Source organism: Heteronotia binoei, chromosome 10 (assembly GCF_032191835.1).
Source record: "Heteronotia binoei isolate CCM8104 ecotype False Entrance Well chromosome 10, APGP_CSIRO_Hbin_v1, whole genome shotgun sequence".
Lineage (NCBI taxonomy): Eukaryota > Metazoa > Chordata > Lepidosauria > Squamata > Gekkonidae > Heteronotia > Heteronotia binoei.
Window position 1 is genome coordinate 18,110,137 of NC_083232.1, and position 22,216 is coordinate 18,132,352.

Here is a 22,216-nt window from a genome sequence, read left to right on the forward strand (position 1 = left end):
CTGATTCAAAGAGAAGGGTGGGGTATAAACCTGCAATTCTTCTTCTCCCCCTCCTGTCCTCACCCTGCAAAGCTCCAATGCTGTTCCCAGCTCCTTCTGCCTTCTCTTTGCAGGGGCTAAATCAGGAGCAATGTGGCAAAGAAAATGTGGAATGGATTTCCCATTCCAACCCATTGGCAGAGCAGAATGAGAAATCCAGTCCATGTTTTCCTTGCAACTTTTTTTCATTGGAGATGTTTAACTTCCCAGCGTTCCTATGGGCAGCTGAAGCTTCCTGGAGTTGTGTGCTTGCAAATCAAGCATGCATGCTCTGAGTCAGCTTTGTCTCTTCTCAGTGGAATGAGAACGAGTGCCTAGTGAGTACTCTAACTTAGAAACCCACAGCCAAAGGGGGATATTACATAGGAGAGTCATTGCTAATCTGGGTAGATGGAGGCGGGGGGGAAGCTTGCAATGCCTTGCCCTTTCATGTTTCCCAGGCTGAGAGCATTTTAGTTTAGTTTTCTGCTGTGTGATCCTTATGCTTTCCCTTGATGTTTTATTTTTAAAGTTGCATTGTAAAATCCCACTATTCCCCCACCTTTCTGTTTTAAACAAATTATTGCAAGGGTTTTAAGCATGTTTGTATTTTGAGTTAAAAATTATATTTTTGATTGTGTTTGCCTGCGTCCTTTATAAAGTCTATGTCTCCTCTATCTGGCATTACATTTTAGGACATGCATGGCTGGGCCGTACAAAGTCCTGTTTCTGTCAGATCTGGCCCTCTTAACTAATGACTTTGACACCCCTGTAAGACTTCATACAGGAGCCCCATGGCACAGAGTGGTAAGCTGCAGTACTGCAGTCCAAGCTCTGCTCGCAACCTGAGTTCGATCCTGGCAGAAGCTGGGTTCAGGTAGCTGGCTCAAGATTGACTCAGCCTTCCATCCTTCCAAGGTTAGTAAAACAAGTACCCAGCTGGCTGGGAGTAAAGTGCGGATGACTGGGAAAAGCAATAGCAAACCACCCTGTAAAAGGCTGCCAAGAAAACATCCTGATGTGATGTCACTCATGGGTTGGTAATGACCCAGTGCTTTCATAGGGGACTACCTTTAAGACTTCAGATATCTGCCAAAGTGGGGGATCACACACACAAAAGCTTCTGCTGCAATAAATCTGTTATTCTTGAAGGTGCCTCAAGACACTTTGTTGTTACCTTTACCTTTTTTTTTTAACTTTATTGGTTATAAATTCTTTGTACATTACATCTTATACATTACATCATGATAATTATATCCTAATTCATAATCCAATTGAAAAGAAGAAACAAAAAATCCCCCAAAAAACAGAGAACAAAGGTACGGTAGTTATTTTATATATTCCTTACATTACTTAATAAACTTATACAATCGATCCATTCATTTTAATTTATTTATCCTCTATTGACCATTTCTTCCAGATTTTAACCCATTACTAACATTGTATTCCTCATTTCACTCCTTTTTATATCCATTCATTTAATTTCACCTATTTTTCAGTGGCTAATTTTTTTGGTTTCCCATTGACTATTGCCGTAAGTATGTCTAATTCTGCGACTTGGAAGACTTTTTCTATTAATTCTTCCATGTTTGGAGTTTTCTCCAATCTCCAATATTTTGCGTACAACATTCTAGCGGCAATGACCAGTGGTGTAGGGAGGGGGGGCGGGTCACCCCAGGTCTGGGAGGTCTGGGGGGCATCCGCATTGCCAAGGAGGGGGGTCCCGAACAATGGGCTGGAAGCGAATGCAAGCCCTTGGCACGTTGTAGGGGGAGCGGCGGCCGTCTGGAGCCGGGGAAGGCACATAGCTGTCTCCCTGCAGCCCGAGGGGGACCCCGGCAGGCGCCACCGGTGACTTCCTCCTGCTGCAGCGCTTGGTGATCCGGTAGGTCCCCGGGACGGATGGGCTCTCTCGGGCGCGCCTCTGGGGGAATGAAGCCGGGAAGGCGGCAGCCAAGGGAGGCTGGGATCCTGCGCACGCTGCCCTGGTACGACGGAGGGCTTGCTGGCGAAGAAGGCGGGCTTCAGGTCGGGCTGCCTTTTCGGGCGTCCCCTTTGCAGAGCAGCGCTTCGGAGCGGTTTTCTTTGCAAAGCGTTTTTTTTTCTTGTTCTTTGCGAGTTCGTTTTTTAAAACTGTTACGTAAGGCTTTGTAGATCGCACATGTAAGGAACGGACGGGTTGTCATGCTTGGACCGTGTGAAGCACTCGTGCTCTCCCCCCCCCCCACATAAATCTTGGGCCCCAGGCCCCCAAAGCCCTAGCTACGCCCCTGGCAATGACAACATATATTACTAAGTGAGCATTTTCCTTTACCACATCTCTCTTATGACACTTTGTTGTTTAGCATGGCCACCTTTCTGGAATTTGACAGTTACTTGCAGTACCATACCAAGCCGAGTTACATCCTTCTACGTCCGCTGAAGTGGAAGATGTTAGAAAGCTATAATTCTTTATAAGATTGCTTCTTTTTTGGTACTATATCTAGACTGGGGTAGGGGGGAGATCTGGGCTTTGTATGTTTTGTGTCAGGCACTAGAACGTCTCAGTGTGTCTCTCTCCAGTTCCAGTTTTCTCTGATCCCAACCAGGTTTTGTTCTTGCTAAGCCACTCTGCCAACATCTGTCAGCAGGAACTCTGCTTCCTCAATGCAAGGCCTTTGCATGCTATTAATTGCTGACATGAATCACAAATAAAATCTCATTGTTGCCACCCACCTGTGATAGATTTCTTTCCACTCACTCCAAAATGCCTTTCTGCCTAGAATGCCCTCGTTTCCCCCTCTTCCACCTGCCATTTATATTCCATCAGAGATCATAAGAACTTTTAGGCAAATGGCTTATTTGTTTTTAATCTGTAAACCTGCTACAAACTCAGCCACTGCGGCCTACGCAAACACCTCAGCCAACTGTTTTCTTTTTAATATGCAGAGTTGTCTGGTCTGAATGCAAATCGCTAGGTAAGGGCCGTGGAACATATGAGTTTATTGGGGGTAAGAACTTGGCCCCACTCCTGGACAATCTGGTGTCTTTCTTCCTTAGATATCTTTTATTTCACATTGAATTTTGGTCTCTCTGTTTCGTTTTGGAGGGAGTCTTGGGACTTGTTCAGGACAGCTGCAATAAAATATTCAGAGTGCTGCAATCCAGATTGTCTCCTTCCTTTAGCTATTGTCCTGTAACACATCTGCATTGAAATTTGTCAGTTTCCACAAGCCCTTCTTCGGGCTTACAATACCTTGCTTAGGTGAATCATGGCTGCTAGAAAGAACGTGAAGAACATGTAATGTTACAGGACCAAACAATATGAGCTTCACCACACAGGGCTCATCCACTTGTGCATCATCCTGTGTGGTGTAGTGGTCCAGAGAGTCAGTTTGGTGTAGTGGTCAAGTGCACAGACTCTCATCTGGGAGAACCAGGTTTGATTCCCCACTTCTCCACAGGCATCTGCTGATATGACCTTGAGTCAGTCACAAGTTCTCATAGAGCTGTTCCTTTGAAGAGCAGTTTCTGTCAGAGTTCTCTCAGCTCCACCTACCTCACAGGGTGTCTGTTGTGGGGAGGGGAAGGGAAAGGAGATTGTAAGCCACTCTGAGACTCCTTTGGGTAGTAGGGGTGGCGTATAATCCAATCTCTTCTTCCTCCTCCTCCAATTTAATATTCACCATCATATCATGTATCATCATTTGAAATGTGGTGCTGCAGTTTTATGGATACCATGGACTGTCTTATAAGTGGATTGTACAGCAAGTTTGGTGTAGTGGTTAAGTGTATGGACTCTTATCTGGAAGAACCAGTTTTGATTCCCCACTCCTCCACTTGCACCTGCTGGAATGGCCTTGGGTCAGCCATAGCTCTGGCAGAGTTGTCCTTGAAAGAGCAGCTGCTATGAGAGCCCTCTCAGCCCCACCCACCTCACAGGGTGTCTGTTGTGGGGGAGGAAGATAAAGGAGATTGTGAGCCACTCTGAGGCTCTGAAATTCGGAGTGGAGGGCGGGATATAAATCCAGTATCATCATCATCGTCATCTTCTTCAAATCAAGCCTGAACTGTCTCTTGAAGTTAAAATGATTCAACTGAGGCTATCGAACTGTGGTCACATTATGAGAAGATAAGAGTCACTGGGAAAGACAGTAATGCTAGGGAAAGTTGAAGGCAGCAGCAAAAGATCTACCATGAGGTGGATTGACTCAATCAAGGAGGCCACAGCCCTTTAGTTTGCAAAGGCTGTTAATGACAGGATGTTTTGAAGATCATTCATCCATAAGATCACCATAAGTTGGAAGTGACTTGTTGGCACCTAACATATAATGTGTCAATAATCACTTCACAGTGGCTACATTGGACAAATGTGTTGGTCTGTGCACATGACAGTCGATGAACACAAAGCAGGCATAAAAAATTGCAACACTGAGTAACTGGCGGTGGAACATTTTAATCCCCCTGGACATTCTGTGACACACCTGAATGTAAATGTTCTACCAAAAAGGGGGGGGGGGGTGGAGAATCAAAAGCAATTTACAACATGAAAATGTTGAATTAGAGTGTATGAAAAAAATAAACGCTGCTTGTTATCCTGGCTTAAACAGAGATTGGGTTTCCTTACTCACTGCAATCTCTAAGCATTCAACTTGGCTCACTTTTTAGAAAGTTTTTGAAGAAGAAGAAGAAATTGGATTTATACCCTGCTTTTCACTCTGAATCTCAGAATTTCAGCAGCTTACAGTCTCCTTTACCTGCCTCCCTCACAGACATCCTGTGAGGTAGGTGAGGCTGAGAGAGCTCTCCCAGAAGCTGCCCTTTCAAGGACAGCTCTGTGACAGCTATGGCTAACCCAAGGGCATTCCAGTAGCTGCAAGTAGAGGAGTGGAGAATCTAACCCGGTTCTCTCAGATAAGAGTCCACACAGTTAACCACTACACCAAACTAGTTCTCACAAGGGGATAAGTTTAGTCGGTTGTTCTTAAATAACCTTGGCACCAATATCAATTTTTGCTTAAGCTTCTAACCACTTCTCCGTAACTCTATCACCTTGCTTATCTCTTTGTAACGGCTAATCACGTCCTAGTCATTTACACAGAGAATTTACACTTGAAAGGCCCGCCCCCAGCTCTCCATCCCAGTCCATTTTATAATCTTCTTTTAATCTTTCCTTTAAATAGAATTCCCGGTTTGATTTCCTTCCAGATGTCTGAGGGAGTAAGCTCTGTGACTCATGAGAGCTCATATTTGAAATAAATACCGTTAATCTTTAAGTCGCCACTGGATTTGTGTTTTATTTTTTCAAGAACAAACTATGATGGCGACCTCGAACAAAAAGCAGAAAATAGCATTCATAGGAGGGGCTGCTGGTACCCAACAAATGGAGTAGATTACAGTGCAGTCCAAAACAGAGTTACACCCTGTGGCATGTAGCCACTCGTGAGTGGCAGTGGAAGAAATGCTTGGTGGATGTATAGTCTACTAATATAAAGGATAGATAAAGATATTGCACGAAGCTGCCACTGAAAATGGTATCTCTGTGCTGAGTTCTCCCTCTCTTTCCTGCAAATTCTAGTTCAACTTAACCCATGTCCTGATGTCATTTCAGAGTTGGTTATCCTGCCCTGAAGCACACTGTTACTGATACCAAAACCAAAGGATGAATTGAACTTTGTCCTGCAGGGGGTAAAAGAGGAGCTAATACAGGGGTGCCAGTTTGGGTGGCAGCTCTGTGCTCTCTCATGTATTGTTCTGCCTAAAAACAGAAGGAGAATGTTCTTCATTGTTCTTCATTTTAACACACAATGTTCTTCATTGTAAAACACACTTACATGCACTTTTTTTTCTCCTTTGCCCATCTTCTCCTTGAAGAGGAGGGCAAATAATGCTGTTTGCATCACGGTTACCACCATCAATACACCTCCGTGGCTTCTTAGTGCTCAATAGAATTTCAGCAACAGCAACTGCTGGGTCCTACTGTCTGCCCATGTCACAGAATCAATTACCAGAAAACCTGACCATGGCAGCTTTGAATCTTTTGGGGCTGAAGTGAACAAACATGTGGAAGTGCACAAACAAAAAACTGCCTTACTCTGAATTACAGCCTTGGTTCATCAAGGTCAGTATTGTCTACTTGGTCTGGCAGCAGCTCTCCAGGGTGTCAAGCTGAAGTCTTTTCACATCTCCTATGACCTGATTCCTTTTAAGTGGAGGTGCTGGGGATTGCACCTGGGACCCTCTGCATGCCGAGCAGATACTGTTCCACTAAGCCATGAGCCCTCTCCTAGAGGAGTACTGTGTTCTTCTGGCACTAGCTTTACAGGGTTTACTGTGAAAAGGACTTGATGTTGTCATCATTATTAAGGGGTTGGAACTACCCAGCATTGTATTGTTTAGTTCTTCAGGTCCATGGAATCCCATTGAAGGGTAGCAAGTAAAGAGAGAGAATGCTGTGTCCTTCCACAGGTTAACAACCTGCCCTCTCCAATAGCACCTTCAACACTAACAAAATTTGTGGCAGGGTGTGAGTCACTACTCACTTCTACAGAAACGGACTAACACTAACGTCGTGCCCTCTCCAGCGCCTTTACTCGGTATATTCATGTTGACAAAGTGATTGTTATAAAATGTACTGGGGGAATATTTATTTACAGTAATTCAGAAAATGAATTAGGGATTGCCAGCAATCACCAAATTATGGGCATTCAAACATACAGTAGGTGGGAGCTAACACATCATGGGCTGAGTTCTATTTGTGCCCTTGCAAATGGCAAGCCCCCCTTTTCAAAAAGTGCTGTCCAAGCGCAGAGACCCTCTAGAGTTGGTTCCTGATAATATGGAAGAGGTTGGCACCTGGAGGAGGAGGAGGAGGAAGAAGAGGAGGAGGAGGAGGAAGAAGAAGCTATTGGATTTATATCCTGCCCTCCACCCCTACCCCACAACAGACACCCTGTGAGGTGGGTGAGGCTGGAGAGGGCTCTCATAGCAGCTGCCTTTTCGAGGACAATCTGCCAGAGCTATGGCTGACCCAAGGCCATTCCAGCTGGTGCAAGTGGAGGAGTGGGGAATCAAACCCTGTTCTCCCAGATAAGAGTCTGCACACTTAACCACTACACCAAACTGGATGGATGTATTGTTGGAAATATGTATGTTTTGTATGTCCTTTGCAATGTTCTAAAGTTCCAGTCATTATAGGGTTAACACTGTGCCTGATTCCCTATTGTCTGCCTGACCTGGGAAGAAGATACTGACTGCTGTCAGTCAAGGTATAGAAGCAGGAAAACCTGTTTTGTCTGGTCAGTTAGTCAGGTGACTTCCTTTGTTCAGGCAGAGAGGTCAAGAAGAAGGAGGAAGTGGTCCCTTTCCCTGTAGAAATAAATATGTTTTTGGTTTCATGTTAAATGCCTCTCAATGATTATTTGAACCAGTGATCCATCACACTGTTTGAGATAAAGAAATAGAATTTCAAACAGAATTCCCTAACATTTATATCCTGCCCTTCACTACACAAAGGAGTCTCAGAGTAGCTTACAATCCCCTTTCCCTTCCCCTCCCCACAACAGACACCCTGTGAGGTAGGCAGAGCTGAGAGAGCTCTGAAAGAGGCTACTCTTGAGAAGGACAGCTCTGCAAGAACTTGTGACTGACTCAAGGTCACATCAACTGGTGCATGTGGAGGAGTAGGGAATCAAACCCAGTTCTCCCAAATAAGAGTCCATGCACTTAACCACTATACCAAACTGGCTCTCTAAGAAATATCAACTCCTCCCCCCCCCCTCCATGCTTGAACAAAAGCATTTTCTGTATATACAAAGAGGTTTATTGGTTAGTTTCCTGTAAACAGAAATAGGAGTTAATTCATTCAAGGGAGTTTAGCATATCCTGTGTGTATACTGGAATAAACAGTCCTTTGCCTAGAGAATTTCAAAATATCAGCATCCTTTTGCCCGAAAACAGTCCCGTATAAAAATTGCAAGCATTAAAAAAATGAGATTCAGTGATGACCTTTATCAACTCTGATGACAACTATAAATCAGGCTGAAATTCTCATCAGCCTGCTGGACAGAATTCATTACAGACAAAGATTGCTACGTTACTCTCTGTCTTTGATTGAGAGACGCCCTATTAAAATGAATACTGCTTCAATAATATGAATCACACATTTCAAAACACCAACTGAGAATGATTAGTCATTGATCTCAAGACGCCTATGATTACAGGACTGGGAGATTAGTGAAGCCGTATTGTGTTTTGCTTTGGGTCACAAAGCCGATCAATGTCTGCTTCTTTAAAGCAAGCCAATTTGCTCTTCATTAAATTTCGACCCTTTGCTGATGACGCGTATTGACTGCAACAGCAAGATCTCCAGTCCCAGCAGATCAATGTTGGTTTTACTTTTTTTACTTTTGTGGCCATCTTTTTTTGATATGATGCAAGGTGAATGTCCCAGGCTTCCAAAAGCCAGTGGGAACCTTAGAAGATTATTTAATTATCCATAATGTAAAGTATCTTGTGTGGTAACCATGTCGTTTGGCTTCCCGTATACATTTAAGTTTGGGAGATGTGCACAGAAATTGTACTTGGATTTGGATTGATTTGTTAATTTTAAAAGAATGTTCAGATACCTTGATATCATTATATCTGGGGTGACAGGAACCCCCGTGGCGCAGAGTGGTAAAGCTGCAGTACTGCAGTCCAAGCTTTGCTCACAACCTGAGTTTGATCCCAGCGGAATCTGGTTCAGATAGCTGGCTCGGTTGACTCAGCCTTCCACCCTTCCAAGGTCAGTAAAATGAGTACCCAGCTTGCTGGGGGGAAAGTGTAGATGACTGGGGAAGGCAATGGCAAACCACCCCGCAAAAAGTCTGCTGTGAAAACGTCGTGATGCGATGTCACCCCAGAGTCTGAAATGACTGGTTCTTGCACAGGGGACTACCTTTACCTTTTTATCAAAGATTTCAGGTTTTCACGGCTGGCATCATCATTAGGGTTTGTAGAATCTTTCGGGCTCAAGTGCCGTGTTCTACTGGAGAAAGTTTTTCTTCCAGACGTTTTGTTCTCAGCTGCGGAGAACATCCTCAGTGGCGTTGCAGCCAGAGCAGGCGTTCTGACCTTCTTGCACAGCAGCCAAGAAGGTCAGAATGCCTGCTCCGGCTGCAACGCCACTGAGGATGTTCTCCGCAGCTGAGAACGAAACATCTGGAAGAAAAACTTTCTCCAGTAGAACACGGCACTTGAGCCCGAAAGATTCTACAAACCCTAATGATTTACCTTTTTAGATAGGATGATATCTAGATGACCTCTATGGCCCCAGTTAGCCCAATCTCATCAGATCTTGGAAACTAAACAGGGTCAGTCCTGGTTATTATTTGGATGGGAGACCACCAAGGAAGACTAAGGTCGCTATGCAGAGGCAGGCAATGGCAAACCACCTCTATTAGTCTCTTGCTTTGAAAACCCTATGCAGTCACCATAAATTGGCTGCAACTTGACGGTACTTCCCACCACAACCACCACGAGTTCTGCAATTGTACTTATGCATTTCCAATAAGTGCCCTGTTGGAAAAAGAAATGGAGGGGTCGGTGGGAAGACATGAAAGCAATTGTAAAATTTCAAGGACAGTAGAATATTCTGGGATTCAGAGTTTCTAGGTTTGCCGTCACAACTCCCCATTGTATTGAACAAAAACCATGGTGTAACATATAACCAAGAAAACTCTCCCATAAACTTCAAACTTGCATTTTACCTTAACCGCCTTAATTCCATGAACAGGGTTAGCCAATTCATAGTGTTAAATGATAATGATCCACGTAAAATGTTCTGGAAAACTTGGCCCCAAAGAGACAGGTTTTAATCTGTGCTTCCGTTTATATGAGCATCATTGGCCATGTTTATTCTATATTATTGTTTTTCATTTTCCCCTAGATTCCCACCAATAACAATTTAGGAGTTTGAAAGAGGAAAGGGGAAACACCTCTGAAAAGTTGAGAAGAAGAGGTGTACACAGCCCCAGAAGTTATAAAAAGGCACAAAGCCATTTGTATTGATAACGGTTACTCCGAAAAATAAAAAATCTGAAGACACTGAGTTTGTAAATAAAAGATAACTTCTGTGAAAAATCCCATAATAGAAAGTGCAAACAGAGAAGCAGTCCGAATCGGTTCATGTATAAACAATCTAAGCGGCCGCACCGTGTAAACAATTAAACAGTCCAAACAGTCAATGTATGAACAATATAACAGTTTGTCTGCCAATCGTCCCATTTCGATATCTTCTTCAAGAACTACTTTGCTATATGTAGGAGTTTTATTTCAGGGCTCTCCTTCAGTTTGCACCCACTGGGGTGTGTGTGTGTATAAAGTGCTGTCTTGGATTTATTTTATTGGAGGTAGTATGGGCTCCCAGTATTTTAATAAGGCAACATTTTTGCAGAAATTCTACCTTCAGGTGATATTGATTTTCAGCATTGACTGTTTTGCCACAGAACCCCTCGGCGCTGCTGGTTATTCTGGGCAGGGTGGTGTCAGTTCTGTTGCAGAAAGTGAACTCCCTTCTGGCGCTGTGCTGCAGAGGAAAATCACTAATCGCAACAAAAAAAAAATTGTCTTTCCAGTTAACTTGTTCACGGTGAGTTCTCTCATTGCAGAATGCCTGAGATCACATCCCAGAGCTGCAGTACACAATTTGAAGGCTTGAGCTGAATATCTGCATACCTCTGTCCCTGATGCGCATACAGATTCTCTAGCCCAAATTTTGAGAGATTTGTTTGATGCCTCTCACAGTTTTCTTTTTCTTTTTGTTCTCTCCCTCTCATAGATACCGAATTCATTTACAAAAACCGGAACGGCTCTGTGATATTGCAGAATGTCGAAACAAACAGGTCAACTGTGTTAATAGATAACAAAATAATTGTAAGTACCTTCTATAACAGCCAGAATAATTTCACAGTTGTTTGGCGCTCAGGCTCATAAAGGAGAAAATAGCTTGAGGACTGAACTTTCATGTACAACCTTGCTAAAGTAGTAAGCCTTTTTAATATCCTGGGCTAAGCAGCAAGATGCAATTCTTTTAATGGGCCTGAAGTTCAGAACTGTCCATGTGTGCAAAGTGTGGCCTTAAGACTTTGGGTATTTCAAAGTGGTGCTTGCATGCCAATACCCTGGAAGAGCTAATGCATGGGGTGTCAAACATGCAGTTCGGGGGCCGAATCAGGCCCATGGAGGGCTCCTATCAGACCCCCAAGCAACTGGCTGTCATCTGCTTCCTTCTCCTTATATCTTGCTTCCTTCTGCATAACAGTTTGCTTTGCAAGGCTTCCTCAATTGCACAGGAGCTACAGAGCAAAACCTTTATTTTCTCCGGTGACTGAGCCTCTTCCCTTGGGGAGGAATGGGGGAGGGAGAGCTTGCTTTGCCAGGCTCTCTCAATTGCAGAGCAGAGCTACTGAGGCAAGCCTCTCTTCCTTCTATTGGCTGAGGCTCCTTCCCCTCCCAGTTCCCTGGGGAAGGAAGGAAAGAAGAAGAAGAAGAAGAAGATATTGGATTTATACCCCGCCCTCCACTCCGAAGAGTCTCAGAGCGGCTCACAATCTCCTTTACCTTCCTCCCCCACAACAGACACCCTGTGAGGTGGGTGGGGATAAGAAAGCTCTTACAAGGACAACCTCCTTTCAAGGACAACCTCTGCCAGGGCTATGGCTAACCCAAGGCCATTCCAGCAGGTGCAAGTGGAGGAGTGGGGAATCAAACCCGGTTCTCCCAGATAAGAGTCCACACACTTAACCACTACACCAAACCACTACACCAGAGCTTCCTTTGCTGAGTTCCCTGAACCCCATAAGAGAAATACAAAGAAAGCATCTTTAAGACCAATGAGTGCTAATGTTTTAAGCATGTTTTTAAGTTTTTTAAAAATATATTTGTGTTTGTCTGTGTTCTTTATAAAATTTATATCTCAGCTACAAGGCCCGGCCTGACATGGCTCGGCCCAACCCAATATGACTCGGGCCCAACAAGCTCTGATTTATGTCTTATCTGACCCTCATAACAAATGAGTTAATCCATGAGTTAATGCTAGGAGAAGGATAGGGAAGAACACAGACCTTGCCATTGCTCAAGATCCTGCTGTCCTTCCAGGAAAAACAAATGTGATGGGTCAGAATGAGCCAGAATCCCTTCCCACAGGCCTCGCAAACTAAATACCTGCTGCCTTCTCTGAGAGCAGAAAGCAATATGGAGATGTGAGCTTTCAGCCAGCTGGAGTTGGGATTTCAACAAGCTTCAGGGAAGCCAGCGGCTTGTCACTTACTCTCCTCGAAAGGAGGAAGGAATTGAGTTTGGAGAAAATGCATCAGTTCCCCTTCCCTTTTTCAACAATGTGGGAGGATTTCCCATTCATGACTGAGATGTTCTCAAGAACAGACTAATCTCGTCTTTTGTGGGAAGGAGGATTTTTCTTGACCCTGCCCCCAGTCTGTAAATTATTCACAGAAAAGCCAAATGCCCATTTGTTGCTGCTGGAAAAATAGGTTTGGTCTATGCAGCTTCACGTGGAAATATCTACGTGTGTTGTGCAAGGCTTTTTTTGTAGCAGGAACTCTTTTGTATATTAGGCCACACATCCCTGATGTAGCCAATCCTCCAGGAGCTTACAGTAAGCCTCGTACTAAGAGCCCTGTAAGCTCTTGGAGGATTGGCTACATCAGGGGGGTGCGGCCTAATATTCAAAGGAGTTCCTGCTACAAAATAAACCCTGGTTGTCAGACATCTGTGGCCAAGATTAGCTCCTGTACCCCTGTGGGATTGTGGTAATATGAAAACCAGCCCTTTGAGGCCATGCTGACTGCAAATATTTTGAGTGTCAGGAATGTTTGTGTGTCCCCCTGGTCCTCCCACAGAGGTTGAGTCAGCATTTCATCTGCTAAGGTTTGAATTTTCTCTGCTGTCACAATGTTACCTCACCTGCATATAAAAAACCCCAAAGCATGCAGACGCATCTCATTCTGGAGAAGCTGTCAGCTGTTGTTTATTTTCACCTGCAAAATGATGCATCCGTATTAAAATGTATTTATTTGGGGTGTTGGGTTTTGTTTTGTTTTCTAGGTATCCATAAGAGCCGTTCGATATGAAGTGTCACCAGATAGAGAATATGCACTTTTTGCCTATGATATCAAGCCGGTAAGTAAATGATACCTACAATTCAGGCCAATTGCTAATGATATTTTGTTCCTCTTTTAAATTCTTCAGATTAGGGCCATGCTAGATGATACTGCGCTCTCGTGTTTGCCACAGGGACACGGCACCATTTTTTGGTTTTAAAATTATCACAGGGGCCCAAATCTGTTGGGGACCACAGCTTGAGGGGAATGTGGGATTTCCACTTCCCTGCCCGCACACATACAATTTTTATTGGCAGTATTGGAACCCCCACAGCAAATTTGAAAGTAACAAGCAGGCTCAGTAATGGCAGGGTTGCCTGAGCCTGCAATATTGGTCCTTAGCAGGGCTTTTTTTGTAGCAGGAACTCCTTTGCATATTAGGCCACACACCCCTGATGTAGCCAATCCTCCAAGAGCTTACAGTAGGCCCTGTAATAAGAGCCCTGTAAACTCTTGGAAGATTGGCTTCATCAGGGGTGTGGCCTAGTATACAAAGGAGTTCCTGCTACAAAAAAAAAAAAGCCCTGGCAGCATTTGACACGCCACACATTCCTAGAGAAAGATTGAACCCCTGTCTGCTAAATTACTGAGGGTTTGTTCAAACATGAATTTAGAGTGATGACACCTCAGTTTTTTTTGTCCAACAGTTTAAACTATGCCTAAAGGAGAAAGAAGTGGTTGCAAATCTGTCAAAAAAGAGGAAGGGAATATTGCCTAAAATTTGGCAGAATGTGACAAGGGGGAAGAAAAGAGGCTCTAAGAAAGGATGGCATGCTTTACAGATACTCCCATTGACTGTTTCCCAATCATCCATCAGCTAGTAGTCAGTAACAATGATGAGGATCAGCTGGTGGCTACTAACGCCCATAGCTAAGACATTTTTTATTTAAGAGTTTGCCTTTCCTGCTGAGACTCAAGATAAATTACAGAATTTAAGAACAAGAGGAAAATAGTATAAGGCAATAAAATAAACCATCCAACAATGAGAAAGTAGAAGGGAGGGACGGTGGCTCAGTGATAGAGCATCTGCTTGAGAAGCAGAAGGTCCCAGGTTCAATCCCTGGCATCTCCAAAAAAGGGTCCAGGAAAATAGGTGTGAAAAACCTCAGCTTGAAACTCTGGAGAGCTGCTGCCAGTCTGAGTAGACAATACTGACTTTGATGGACCAAAGGTCTGATTCAGTATAAGGCAGCTTCATATGTTCATCTACATTGAAACCATAGGGAGAGATTGTAAAGGGATTTGGAGTAAATAGGTGTCAGCTATTGGTAAAACATTCTAGGCTCACATCAGAAAAGGGCCTGGCAAATGACTCCTGCCTGGCATATGACCCCTACCTGTATTTGCTGGACCTTTCCTGTGAGCCTCTCACCACCTACCACTACCAAAATTACCCTTGTCCCACCCAATCCCTTTATTTGGTGGTGGCTGCAGGGCTTTTTTTGTAGCAAGAACTCCTTTGCATATTAGGCCACACACCCGATGTAACCAATCCTCCTGGAGCTTACACTAGGCCCTATACTAAGAGCCCTGTAAGCTCTTGGAGGATTGGTTATATCAGGAGTGTGAGGCCTAATATGCAAAGAAGTTCCTGCTACAAAAAAAGCCCTGGTTGGCTGCAGTCTGGCAGTGATGTATTGATTCTGGAACATTCCTGGGTGTGTTACCAGAGACTTTGCTGAGCTTGAGGCTCCAGAACAATGGCCACCTGGACTCTGGGAGGTGGCTAATCAGGACGCAATGGGCCAGTACTTGTACCTATAGTTAAGAGTTGTGGGGTTTAGGAAGGGTTATTTGCATGCATTTAAACAGGGCCATTGGCTCTGGGTTCCAGTTTAGCCTTTGCAATGCTGTAATCACAAATAAAGGGCTGTGATCACTCTACTATGAGCCTCCTCATGCACTGAACCCAGTATTTGGCTAGTTGACCAGCCAATCAGCCAATTTCCAGGTCAGCCAACAGGTGGACTCCCTGGCTTCCTTTCCGTCTCTTCCTTCCTTCCCCAGCACCTCTGACCACTGCTCTGGCAGCACTTGACATGCCACACAGTGTACCCTGTGAAATGTAGTCTCCTGCTTGGTTGATTAAAAATTTATCTTAGGACTTTAAAGATGACTGTTGTACTGAAAGTGAGTGTTATGGACTACTGAAGCTTGTCAATACAAATCTGAGTATAAACTTTAATAGTAAATGTTAGCTGATAGTTTCTTCTTTTGATGTATCTGATGCACTTGATTAAATATGTATCTATCTGGAGATAATACTACAACCTACAGTCTACTGTGCAATGTGCACCTTGCTTAGAATCAGTAGTTGCTTGCATGTGAAGGTTTTGCTCTGGTTTCACACCCAAACTGGAACAGGATTTTTGGAGTATCCACATGTTGTCCCCTAATCACCCACTTTCCTGGTTTTTTCCTCTTTTGCGTCATTCTTTCAGTCACCTTTTTCCCCCCAAAGATCTCAATCAAAGCACTTTTGCAGACATGAAAGTCTGCAGAAGTCTCACCAGCACTGGAACTATTTCTTTTGATTCAATTCCTCATGGGCACCATGTCATCCTCCCAGGCCACCACGGAACTTTTTCTGTGGGTCAGCTGTATCGCCACAATGTACTATGTCCTCGAAATCCACAGCTTTCTTTTTCTAAAAGTCTCTAGTCTTTTTTGGTGCAAAGATAGATTCTCACAATTAAAAGGGCTAGAGACTGAGAGATCTCCTTGTATACTTGGACTTCTGCAGTTACGTTGCCTCATGTATCCATGCAAACTGCAATGTCTGTTTTTAATGCATAGGGTGATTTTAAAAGCACTTTGATGTTAGGATTTTCAGTAACAAAAAGTGGCAAGGGAAACTCGAGTGCTGTCACTTCCTCAAGATCACAACCAAAAGCTACCATTTAATACAGTGTCCTTTGATGTTCTTAAACCCACTGAAAAGCTCGCTAGTGAACAATAGGTTTAGAATTCTAATAGTTACTCTCAGGCTCTAGGGATCCCTCTTCTACTCTTTCCTCCTAACAACTCTTGAACATAGATACTGATCGTCTTTAGTAAAACAGTAGTGTTCTACTGCCTACATTTGTCATATAAAACCTGAGAGAAGCTGTTCCCTGTGGAAAGTCATGCCAGTTCCATTGAGTATTGTAGGTATCATTCTCAAGCCATATATCTTAACTTCAAAATGTGAAATTTGCAATCTGGAAAAAAATAGTTCCAGGTGGGTAGGCATGTTAGAGCATGATTGGAGTCTGGTAGCATGTTAAGAGACCAACAGGATTTCCAAAGTATGTCATGACCTGAATCGACCAGGCAAGCACAATCTCATTTGACTTCCAGAAAGCTTTTGATAAAGTTCCTCATCAAAGGCTCCTTAGAAAGCTTGAGAGTCATGGAGTAAAAGGACAGGTCCTCTTGTGGATCAAAAACTGGCTGAGTAATAGGAAGCAGAGAGTGAGTATAAATGGGCAGTCTTCGCAGTGGAGGACGGTAAGCAGTGGGGTGCTGCAGGGCTCGGTACTGGGTCCCATGCTCTTTAACTTGTTCATAAATGATTTAGAGTTGGGAGTGAGCAGTGAAGTGGCCAAGTTTGCGGATGACACTAAATTGTTCAGGGTGGTGAGAACCAGAGAGGATTGTGAGGAACTCCAAAGGGATCTGTTGAGGCTGGGTGAGTGGGCGTCAACGTGGCAGATGCGGTTCAGTGTGGCCAAGTGCAAAGTAATGCACATTGGGGCCAAGAATCCCAGCTACAAATACAAGTTGATGGGGTGTGAACTGGCAGAGACTGACCAAGAGAGAGATCTTGGGGTCGTGGTAGATAACTCACTGAAAATGTCAAGACAGTGTGCGTTTGCAATAAAAAAGGCCAACGCCATGCTGGGAATTATTAGGAAGGGAATTGAAAACAAATCAGCCAGTATCATAATGCCCCTGTATAAATCGATGGTGCGGTCTCATTTGGAGTACTATGTGCAGTTCTGGTCGCCGCACCTCAAAACGGATATTATAGCATTGGAGAAAGTCCAGAGAAGGGCAACTAGAATGATTAAAGGGCTGGAGCACTTTCCCTATGAAGAAAGGTTGAAACGCTTGGGACTCTTTAGCTTGGAGAAACGTCGACTGCGGGGTGACATGATAGAGGTTTACAAGATAATGCATGGGATGGAGAAAGTAGAGAAAGAAGTACTTTTCTCCCTTTCTCACAATACAAGAACTCATGGGCATTCGATGAAATTGCTGAGCAGACAGGTTAAAACGGATAAAAGGAAGTACTTCTTCACCCAAAGGGTGATTAACATGTGGAATTCACTGCCACAGGAGGTGGTGGCGGCCACAAGTATAGCCACCTTCAAGAAGGGTTTAGATAAAAATATGAAGCACAGGTCCATCAGTGGCTATTAGCCACAGTGTATGTGTGTATATAAATTTTTTTGCCACTGTGTGACACAGAGTGTTGGACTGGATGGGCCGTTGGCCTGATCCAACATGGCTTCTCTTATGTTCTTATTATGTTCATCAGATCTTGGAAGCTAAGCAGGGCCAACCCTCACAAGTACTTGGATGGGAGACCTCCAGTAATACCAGGGGCAGGAGGCAGAGGCAGGCTGTATCAAGCCACTTCTTTGAATGTCCTCCATGCCCCAATGGGGTTGCCAGAAGTGGTCATTGACTTCCAAGTATGCCTGCCCACACACAAAAATAAGAAAAGAGAAAAAGAAATATTTCCAAGGTTTACAGAGTCAAAGTTCCCTTTTGTCAGATACCAAGGGACCTTTGACTCTTTCAGATTTATATCCTAGAAATCTTGTTGGTTCAAGGCGCTTCTGAACTCAAGTCTGGCTGGGATGTTTTGTTATTGTTCTTTGCATTAAGATAGCACAAAGCAGATTGTGACTTGATTCACAGGTTTAATTTCCCAAATGCTGTAGACTCTGGATTTTAAAATTCCAGATATACCAACAAATCCTCGAAATCCAATATTGAAGCAAGAAAGCCGGTGGCCAGTTTAAGAAACGTCAGAGGCATATGTTCTGGCGTGAGGAATCAAGACGGTACACAATGAAAACTGGTGTTCCTTGGATTAGTTGAAGCAGGGAAAGTCTGCTACCATTGGCTGTTTTGCTACCAGCCTTTATGTAGGCTTCACTAAATTTCTTTTCTTCCTAGGTGGGCCACACTGCCATCTAGCAGACACCGTGGGCATAAAGTACATCTCAGAGGACAAAGAGGTTCATCGTAGGGCATTTGTTCTGCCTGCATGGACATGTCTTTGAGACAAGGGTTTCTAATCTCCCCCCTTATATAATTTTCCTACCAACCCTCCTTTCCTCAGTCATACTATAAATTTCAGCAAAAACTAAATGTCAACGTCTCATTCTGCTGAAATAACACATTAATTATAATCTCCCTGTTCCCAGTGCTAGAGTTAAGGCTGAGCTATTAACATTCCATAGCCTTCCATCCTTCCGGGGTCAGTAAAATGAGTACCCAGCTTGCTGGGGGGGAAGTGTAAAAGACTGGGGAAGGCAATGGCAAACCACCCCGTAAAAAAAAAATCTGCCATGAAAACGTTGTGAAAGCAACGTCACCCCAGAGTCGGAAATGACTTGTGCTTGCACAGGGGACCTTTCCTTTCCTTTTTATTAACATTTATTAGACTGAGTTCTACAGACATCCAAGTAGTTACCACAGAAGAATTGGCCCCAGACAGCAACTTTCTTGGGACCAATGTCTGCAGAATCAATGTCTACAGCTTGTTTGTCAGATTTAAATGGGGGGGGGGGTGGAATCTAGGCTTTAGAGGGGTCTGAAAATCCTGTTTTTGAGCCCTATGTAGGTTGGGTGTAGAGTAGAGTTCAAAAGAGTTTTTGGGATCATTTTTAGGAGAGGCTTTAGGGTTGTCAGGGTTCCCCAACCCTCAGCAGGGGATGGAAGGGGCACTCCCTCCCTCCCTCCCTCCCTCCCTCCCTCCCTCCCTCCCTCCCTCCCTCCCTCCCTCCTTCCTTCCTTCCTTCCTTCCTTCCTTCCTTCCTTCCTTCCTTCCTTCCTTCCTTCCTTCCTTCCTTCCTTCCTTCCTTCCTTCCTCCCTCCCTCCCTCCCTCCCTTCCTTCCTTCCTTCCTTCCTTCCTTCCTTCCTTCCTTCCTTCCTTCCTTCCTTCCTTCCTTCCTTCCTTCCTTCCTTCCTTCCTTCAGCTAAGACAGGCAGATAAAATTGTATGAATTAAGCAACTGTATGCAGATTTACTTAACTGTCCCAATATATAAGGGTCACATCACAAAATCCATCTTTTCTTAGTAAGAGAGGCTATTGCAGTGCAGAATTTTGATGGGTTTTCTTTTAGTTAACATGGTGTAGTATGCCCAGGTAACCCAATGCTTAAAAAAAAACAAAAACAGTTCTCCCGCACAACAGTGATTTTGGTTTGTGTGCTTATGGATTTCTGATTTAGAACTGAATCCATCAGCCTGGAAGTTTCAGCAAACAAGTCCTCATGGATGCTGTTTGTCTGTCTGCTTGGTTTTTGAGGGGAAGGTGGGAATTGCAGAAAAGCCAAGTAAATAAATAACATAAAAAGCAAGCAGATTTTTAGGAGACACCATAGGAAGATTGAGTTCGATAAACCCCTTATTTCCTGGCCAAACCAACCACTGGGTAGAGGTTTGCATCTGGATTCATAGACCTCCTCCAAACATGGTGAAGTAGAGTGCTGTGCTTAGGGAGCAAACCACAGGTAGGGGAAGGGGAGTTTTAACTTTTCCTTGCCCACCAATTTCCCCTTTCCATCTCCCACTTCCAGTTAAAGCAGACATCTGTTTGGGACCCCCAGCTGGGAGAAGGGAGATGCAGCAGACAGAAGAAAGGTTAAAATGCTCTTCCAGTTGCTGGTTCTTTGCTCCAAATACCTCTCACTGAGAGAAAGACCATTTTCTCACACAGCTTACCACAGGGTCACATTCCTGTTCTCTCCGCAGCATCCGTCAGATTTCCCATTATCGGTGCCAAAGTTACAGGAAGTGCCGCGGCTTTTGCGTAGCAAACGTAAACCGCTAAAACCCAGTTTGCGTTTGCTGCACAAAAGCTGTGGCACTTCCTGTAACTCCGACGCAGATAATGGGAAATCTGAAAGACGCTGCAGAGAGAACAGGAACGTGACCGCGTGGTAAGCTGTGTGCGAAAACGGTCAAAGAGACAGACGATTTTTAGATGTTCAGTAGAGACCTGGCTTGCTGCAAACACCTACAGTGTTCTGAAAGTGTGTCCATAAGACCCTGCTAAATCAGACCTGGAGTCCACTTAGTCAAGTATCCTGTTTCCAAAAACATTTCCTTCTGGGAAACCCAGAAGAGGAGGGCAGTAAGGCATGCTTCCTCCACTGTAGTTGCCCCCCTTGCCCCCAACTGATGTTGCCTCTGGACCTACAGAGATCAATTTCACTACCTTGTCGGTCCCCCATGAATTTCACTACCATTTCACTACCATGTCTGTCCCCCATGAATTTCTCAAATTGCCATTTAAAACTATCTCACATTCCCTTTCTTCAGGAAGAGCTGGAGAAAGTTCAGAAGAGGACAAACAAAATGTTTAAGGAGCTGGGCCACCTTTCCTATGAGGAAGGACTTCTCAAAACAAGCAACAGGGGGCATGACAGAGGTTTATAAAATTATATATGGTATGGGAAAGTGGGTAGAGAGAGGTTTTCTCCTCTCTCAAAATATGAGAACTCAAGGGCATCCGAAAAGTTGATGGGCAGACAATTCAGTATGAACAATTTCTTTACTTACTGAGTGAGAAAACTGTGGAATTGTCAGAGGGTATAATGGTGGCCACAAGAATAAATGGCTTTAAAAGGGGGGCAGACAGATTAATGGAGGATACATCCATCAGCCATGGTGACTAAAGGGCATCTCCACAGGCAGTAGACTTCTGAATTACCAGTGTTAGGAGGCAACAGCAGGTGAAGGCCCTGCCTCTATGCCATTTGGGAAAACTGGTTGGCTTTTGTGTGAAACAGGATGCTGAGACAGATGGATCTGATTCAGCAGAGCTTTTATGTTCATAAGTTATGTTCCAGAGCACTGTTCATTTTCTGACCCATTTTTAAAACTGGTTACTGATTCATAAAAAGAAGACAAGTTGGGTTTTATACCCTGTCTTCCTCTACCCTTTAAGGAGTCTCAAAGCAGCTTACAATCGCCTTCTCTTCCTCTCACAACAGTCACCTTGTGAGGTAGATGTGGCTGAGAAAGTTCAGAGACAAATGTGACTGGCCCAAGTTCACGTGGCAGAGCTCATGTCCCTCAATTTGCTTTACAATCCCCTCCCCTTCCTCTCCCCACATCCTGTGAGGGAAGTGGGGCTGAGAGAGTTCTGAGACAAATGTGACTGGCCCAAAGTCACCCAGAAATCTTCATGTGGAGGAGTGGAAAATCAAATCTGGTTCTCTTAACCACCACATCACACTTGCCCTCATAAGATAACCTGTTGTCTTATTCTGTTATGACTAAGTTCTCTCAAGGAACTTTTGGCAGGAGCTTTGTCAACAGCCTTTTAGAAGCACAAGTGTTATAATATGTACTGGTTCATCCTTATTTACAAGCTTCTTAATGCTCACAAAGTACTCCCAAAAGGTTCCTGAGGCAGGACTTTCCTTTGTATATGCCATACAGATTCCTCTTCTCTAAGTCTTGTTCTCAATCACTCTAGGTTCAATGTATTCTACCAATTTACCTGTAACAGACTTTTAATGAATAGGCCTATAACTTCTCATGTTTTCTTTGGGTATCTTGGTGTTATGTTGGCTACCTTCCAGTCCTCATGTAAAGACAGACAATTTAATCACATTTTGAGTTATTAAAGAACTCGATGATATGAATGTTTAATTCATCAATAAGCTCTAGAATTTCATATTTCATCACTTCTTCTATTTAATTTAGTTCTTTAGATATTTTCCACAGAAAAAGCATTCAAAGTTTAGGTGTTTGTTCAGCATCTAAGATCCCTAGGGCTGCCAAACCCCTGGTCCGGGCGGGGAACTTCCCCCTGCATTGCTGGCACG

The 22,216-nt window shown here is 44.0% G+C and overlaps 1 protein-coding gene across 2 annotated transcripts in view; it reads left to right on the plus strand.

Moving 5' to 3' along the window:
• DPP6 (dipeptidyl peptidase like 6) overlaps positions 1–22,216 on the plus strand; it is a 697,605-nt gene that overhangs the window by 417,297 nt on the left and 258,092 nt on the right. For both annotated transcript variants that reach the window (XM_060248043.1, XM_060248044.1), the window contains exons 4-5: positions 10,817–10,911; positions 13,102–13,176. In XM_060248043.1, the coding sequence (XP_060104026.1) occupies positions 10,817–10,911; positions 13,102–13,176 (170 nt within the window). The remainder of the gene's footprint in view (positions 1–10,816; positions 10,912–13,101; positions 13,177–22,216) is intronic.